Source organism: Rhipicephalus sanguineus, chromosome 1 (assembly GCF_013339695.2).
Source record: "Rhipicephalus sanguineus isolate Rsan-2018 chromosome 1, BIME_Rsan_1.4, whole genome shotgun sequence".
NCBI lineage: Eukaryota > Metazoa > Arthropoda > Arachnida > Ixodida > Ixodidae > Rhipicephalus > Rhipicephalus sanguineus.
The window spans coordinates 45922884-45929813 of NC_051176.1; the positions used below are offsets into that span (position 1 = coordinate 45922884).

Sequence of the window (6930 nt, forward strand, 5' to 3'; positions counted from 1 at the left end):
GGTGGCACGCCTTTCCGCACACACGCCAGTAAGGAGACATTGTTTCCTGCCGTCGGTTCCTCGACAACCAGAAGAACGGCGAAAGAACGCGCCTTCCGCGTAGGAAGCCTGGTCATTCCAGGAAAGAAAGATTCGCGAGCGTCATCCGCTCTTACAATATTTGGAACATGACGGTGGTTTTTGAGCCAAAACAAAAGCACCCGCTCTCTGGTCATGTATATAAGGTCCAGGGCTGCGCCCCACACGCAGTTATCTGCTAACTCAGTCTGCTTGGGTGAAAGTCCGCTATCCTCGGCTGCAGACCTCGGAGAGCTGACTCCCACCCCGAAGCTGCTGCAGGTGAGCGGCGATGCGGGCTTGTCCGGTGTAGGTTACATAGGTACGACGTCGCACTTCTAAATTGCTATCACAGAAAGCGTACGAACTTTCTAATTAGAATTATTTTAATGTGGAAGATTAATTTTTGTGGCCTACCTGTGGGTCATTATCATAGAGGTACATATTCGCGCTCAAATGGAGTGCTCTTTTGATCGCCGCATTTTCTGAGTGCGCTGTGTTTCTCGAAATAACATGCTCTCGCCGCATAATTTCCTTTCTTTGCTTTCGTCGATGCTGCCTTCTGATTTTTCTTGGAGGCCTGGATTTCTCTCGTAGGAGAAGCTGTGATCTATTCTCTCGGTCCTTTGTGAACTAACAGCGCGAGTTTTTGTTGTGTAGTTCCAAGCTAACTGTTCATCCATCTCTTTCTTACACTTGTTCTTTCTTCTCTACCCTTTCCTCTCTATTATTCCCCCTTCCCCCACCCCAAGTGTAGGGTAGCCAACCGAGCCAAAGCTTGGTTAACCTCCTTGCCTTTCCTCTTCGTTCCTCTCTCTCTTTCCAATTTCTTCTAGCTATGTCGCAGAATGTTCATTAAAGCAGAATTGCATTTGGAATAAGGTCTTTTACTGTAGAGATTTCATTTGAATATTTTGCTGTAGAGTTTTTTATTTGACGTTAACTTTCGGAGCAATAAGTCTGAAGTGGCCTCAATATCCACACGAAAGTCGTTTAACACCTCCAAATTCGGCATCATTTTGGAAGGGTTAACGCTCACTATCGTAACAAGAAAAGTGAATAGTAGTATAATAGTAAATTGCGGAACGTACGAGCCAAAAACAGGACATCATTAAGAGGCACGCCGCAGTGGTGAGCTCCAGATAATTTTGACCTCGTTGGGTTCATTAACACGCAATGACATCACACAGAAGCCGGGCATCTACCATTTTGACTCCATCAAAACGCGAAGCGGCCGTGGCCGAGATCGAACCCGCGGCTGTATGATCAGCAGCCGAGCACCGCAACCAAGCTGGAAAAGACAAAGCAATAGCGGAACATCTACTGATGCCATCGTCAGCGGCAATGTTGCTTTGCAAAGCATGATACTTGATACCGCCAAGAAACTGTAATTAAGATGCCACTAAAATTAGTGCCTCTCTGCGATTACGGCCTTAGTGCAGTGAGCAGTAGGTTTGTGGCACTATATAGGCACGATTGAACACCATAAGCTAATAACAACCATATCTGGTGATTTACGTGCTAAAAGCGCGGTACGGGTATGAGGCACACCGTAATGGAAGACTTCAGATTAATTTTCACCACCTGGGGTTCATTAGTCTTGCACCTAAATCTAATAATATCATTTTAAACTAGCCTATTCTGGTATTGTGGATGGTAGGGTTGCCACACTGTTGGGCGTGTGGATTGCACCGTCACTCTGTAAGCACGCTTGTCTGACCAACTCCTTCCACTTAGGGGTGAGGCTTACCGACTGGCGGTGTGTAGTCCTTCGCATCAGACTTCGAGAGATCAACAGAGAGTCATATTTTAGGGAACCAATTACGCAGTACAAAGCTGAAGATAATAAGGAATGCCCATGGCAAACCACCTACCAAAAAGCATAGCTCGGATTATACACCCGAGACCGCAGTATGACCCTCCTTTTTTTTCTTTTTTTTCATTGTTGCCTATTAGGGTTTTCTTGCCTAGAGGCAGTTTGCGCACAAACTTTTGTATGACGAAGGCATGTAAGACCGAGAATAGTGCCTCTCTTCAGACATCCCAATGCGAGAGAGAGAGAGAGAGAGAGGAGGAAAGACAGGAAGGTAAATCATAGTCCCGCACGGTTGACTACATAACATATGAGCGTGCACGCGAGAAAAAAACATTTTTTTTGTACTTCACAAGGGTATCCCTTAGGCCTTGTTCGTAACACAGATGGGATTGGTTGCCGATGATGGTCTGCTTTTTCAAGATATTGCTTCTGTCCGTGATCAATCTAGTGTACGTCCTAGTTTAAATGACATTCTTGCATGGTGCAGGTGCTGAGGAATGGCACTACACACTGGTGAAAGCGTAGTAACGCGAATGACATAATAAATCACACCGCATTTTAGGCGTATACGTTATATTCATCGCCTTTACCAAGAAGTAAGTAGCTATAAATATTTACGGGTCACACTAAACAACGTTCTTTCATGGAACGGTCACATAAATAACACCTGCAGCGCAGCCACCTGAAAATAATGCTCTTTTAGGGCACGAACCTAAGAAAGCCCCTTTCAATGCAAAGCTGCAGTGCTAAGGCGCCTTATTGAGGCCTGAACTGGAATATACATGCATAGTACGGGGTCCACGCACAAAAACTGATAACAATAGTCTTGAGAGAGTGCAGCGAAAAGTGGTAAAATTTATATTTAGCGAATTTTCAAGATCCGATTCCCCCACCGAACTTATGAAAATTAACAACGTTTCACCACTCGAGCTAAGAAGACTGAAGAAGAGACTAAAATTCCTTAAACTACTTTACGCTAAAACTTTATTCCTGGACACATCTCTATGGCTATCGCAGCTATTAAGCTGAACTACATATCACAATAGATGTGATGCCACCCATTGAAAATGCAGCCGCCGCAGCCGGGATTCGACCCCGCTACCTTCGGGTCAGCAGTCTAGCGCCATAAGCACTAGACCACCGTGGCGGGGCAGCTACCGGTGAAGTGCAGTGCTCGACAATTTAAACGCGATATTCGGAGGGCGTGGCTGCTGGCGGCGAGGGTGACAGTGAGGTCGAGGGCGTTCACGAGGCATGGTGACTGCATCCGGTAAACAATCGTTCACTACGCTGTTGTCAGTGGCGTCGGTGGAGTGCGGCACTCCTTCATAATGCAGGTAGAAATGACCAAGAGGAGGGGATCTGATTGGTGGCTAAAATCAAGGCCGGAATGAAATTGCCTTTCACTACAAAGGAATTAGTACTTCATTATGGCTTACGCCGATGTGACGTGAACCGACCCCCGAGAAAACTGATTCTGCCCATCCATCCATCCATCCATCCATCCAAGCCCGCCCGCAAGCTCCAGCCGCTTGGCGCGGCGCGCCACGTGAGCCCAGTGTTGTGAAGCCACAGCACGAAGCGCTCCGCCGGCGCCACCACGAACCACAGACTGAACGGCTGTCTACCTGATGCTGTCACTGTGCGTCACGAACGCTCTCGCCCTCACCGGTATCCTCTCCGCCAGCAGCCACGCGCTCAGAGTATCGGGTTTCAATCGCCGAGCACTGTACGTGCTTGTTATGTTTGGGCCTTGTGGACTCTATCAAGCACTGTGATAATTGTGAGATTCGAAGCCATAACTATAGTCCGTTTCATACATCAGGTGCAAGGCTGTGGAAGTTATGCAAGAAGTTCGTTCAGCAAAATCTGTACGTCCGCGCGTCTCGCGCTTGGATTTCATCCCCTCCGCGATTGACTCTGGCTGCGCGCTAATGGAACTAATCGCAGAGGCCGGAATATGACAAAAAAGAGACGCTAAGAGATCCAGTATGATCTACTGACAACCATATATATACCGGCATTTGTTTAATTCTAAGGCACAAAGCATCTTCATTTATTACTCACTCGAAAAGTGGAAATTATGGGTGGTAACCTAATTGAGCTATTTGTTGCTGCGAGCTTCGCAGATTCCATAGCACCATAACCGATGCATGAAACGGAGTATATATGCTAGGTATGACGGTCCATCGCTGCCGGTGTACATTCCATCTATACTTCACACCGGGCGACGGCGATTTTCCTAATTGTGACGAGTTTATTTTCTCTTTTTGCAGCGGCGTGACCTTGAGACGGCTACGGCAGTGGAGATGAGCATGAGGCCAAGGCTGAGGCCCTCCATCCTCCTGTGGGTCACAGCAATTGTTCTACTAGCGCTGGTGGTTCATTCGGGTGAAGCTATGCATCACAAAAAACACAAGAAGATCATGAAAGTCCTCCTGGCGCACGCATTGCTGAAGAAGCGCGTTATTCCGATCCCTATACCATTTCACCAGGAGTCTCACCACACAAACATCGTGCCGGTACCCAACCCTATACCCTTCAAAGTACCGTAAGTATCATAATGCCCGGTAAAATACTGCTCACGGAGTTACAGGGCTACATAGGAGCCGGTTCAGAAACTCGGCGATCGTTTAGATTGAGGAAAGTGCGGGTCAGTAGTGGCGAGTGGTGTCCTAAGTATAGAAGACGAAACATAGCAAGCATTTTGTGTGGACGCTAGTTACCAATATCACCTGAATGAAGGCACTGTAGGAAATCAATGCATGCATTCCAAATACATAAGAGCCTGTTCTGATGTCATTGCCTAAGTTGCAGGCTCATTGGGCATTGTCAAAACTTTTATGTTGCCACAAAAACTAAACATGTGTTAGCATTTTGTTTCGCTTTTTCACACTCTTGAGGCTGCTAAAAAGCGCTTGAATAATATGCTGGTTGCGTGGCCACAGAGGTATCGAGGGCAATATGACACACCCATAGAAATGAGACTACCGATTTCTCCATGGGCATGTCCGCGTCAAATTAGCAATCCTTCATTGGCAAAAAAAAAAGACACTAAAGTACAGGACAGCATATATGTGACGCTGAAACATTTCCACGAGAGGCAGGCTTAAGTGATGTATGGTGACACATACTAAATGGAAAGAGTCGCTCAGGCGGAGCAATTGCCGGCCAGGTCTGCCAGGCTAACCCCGCCTGTGGTAACATCATCACCACCACCACCTAAAACAATCTGCACTTAAATGGGCCACAGTTGGGACCTTCATAATGAATACCCAGACATGAGAAACACAGGTAATGTTACGCGTCATGCCGGAATAGGATAGGGCGGAGATGCGGCACCGATTCACACTTGATAAGCGGTAGAGCATTTCCCAACGGTAGCAGGTGCAGCGTCGCCTTGCTGAAGTACAGCGACGCAGATATTCAAGTAGCGAACTTCCCCTTGGATAAAAAAAAAACATATTTCTTCACATACGAGCGGTTTTGGCACTTAGAACCTCGGCAATTATTATTATTTCTTTACATCCGGCTATGTTTCTCCGTTCAGAAGCGTTGCTCGAGAACAAGGCCGTGCTACCACTTAACAATAATATCCTGTATATTTTTCAGCCAAAAATATTCGTACGACATTCTCGTAGCACAAGGTACTGCTGCGACAGTGCTGTTTTGTAGTTCAGGCGCCTCCCGGTTCTTACTTTCAGGTGCTATGGTGATTCGTGTTACCAGTGGCAATTTATATTCCAGTATGTCATCATTTTGTTGCGTCTATTTCGTTGTGAAATCAGAAATGACTGCCCTTACTATAACATTATTATATTTTACGCATTATAGTACGGCTGATTTTGCGGTCTTTACACAGCATTATTACATGCGCTGTTAGACATACAATTCGAAATAAACTTTCGAGTCGTCACTTGTCGGCCATGAGTTAGTATTCCTTGTGCGCTGCTCAATTCAGACATATTACATAGTGCTGATTCATCGCGTCCAACAGCGAACAAACCATTGAGCATGCCCAAGCATGTATCCTGGTGTCGCAGTTTATTATACGAGCCTTTGAAAAATGTGGTCTATATGCAACAATGCCATCTGCTGTTCTCGTCGTTTCGTGTCCCATTTCGCTTGGGACAGTCACGTGCTAGCTAGCTGTGAATGCGCGTGTCCTTAACGGCTCACACGTGTCTCAACTGCTCTTGTGTAGGGTTCACACTGTTCACAAGCATCACCACCACACCAAGCACGTTCACCACCACAAGCACACCAAAGGGCGCAACACCCTGCTCATCCTCGACAGACAGCACGAAAGAGGCCACCACGGTGGTGGATACCATGGCGGCGGTTACCACGGTGGATACCACGGCGGCGGCTATCATGGAAACTATTGGTAAAAAGAGCTAAAAGAATGTCACCGAGGGAAGAAATCAAGCGCATGGGTATTTCTTAAGTGAACTTACCTAACACATGCACCGAACGAACAACATTTTCCTGGCATTTCTACTTCGTGCGCGTGTTCATCAAGATAACAGCATGTCGTCTTCTCATGGAGCGCCTGACAGCCGACACCCTAGAAACTTTCTTGTTGCACCAACTGATTTTTTAGTATACTTACATATGTAAAAAACTTCGGTTAACTGTAACAAATTATTTCTTCATCGGTAGATGAAATTTTAGAACATCAAGATGTTTAATGCAGCACAAATTAACTGGTATCGACAATGAAGAAAACGTTTTCGAGATCCGCTTGCCCGAATGCTTTCTGACTGGAACTTACCCGCGAAGAATTGCAAGATGTCATGAGAGCTATATCCGCTACAAGGAAGTAGTTACTTGGCATTACCTCTGTACTTAGTCCATTGTTCATGTATGCGTGGTCTTGTTTGTGTATGCGATTGAGTGTGCATGAATGTGCGCTTTCATGTGTTTTTGTAGCAGCGTCAGATCGTGTGCCCGATTCAGAGAGCTACACTAACAGGAAGATTGTTTATTACGAAGAGGTCGAACAAGCAATACCAAAGCAGCCAGCTAGGGACCTTAACAGTTACGCTGCGGAATTG

The 6930-nt window shown here is 46.3% G+C and overlaps 1 protein-coding gene across 1 annotated transcript; it reads left to right on the forward strand.

The window, feature by feature from the left end:
- The first annotated feature begins 213 nt into the window (after positions 1 to 213).
- On the forward strand, positions 214 to 6299 carry LOC119385233 (uncharacterized). Its single transcript, XM_037652733.2, has 3 exons — positions 214 to 339; positions 4150 to 4424; positions 6078 to 6299. The coding sequence occupies exons 1-3, from the start codon at positions 214 to 216 to the stop codon at positions 6262 to 6264; spliced, it is 588 nt and encodes a 195-aa protein (XP_037508661.2). The 3' UTR covers positions 6265 to 6299.
- The last annotated feature ends 631 nt before the right edge of the window (positions 6300 to 6930 follow it).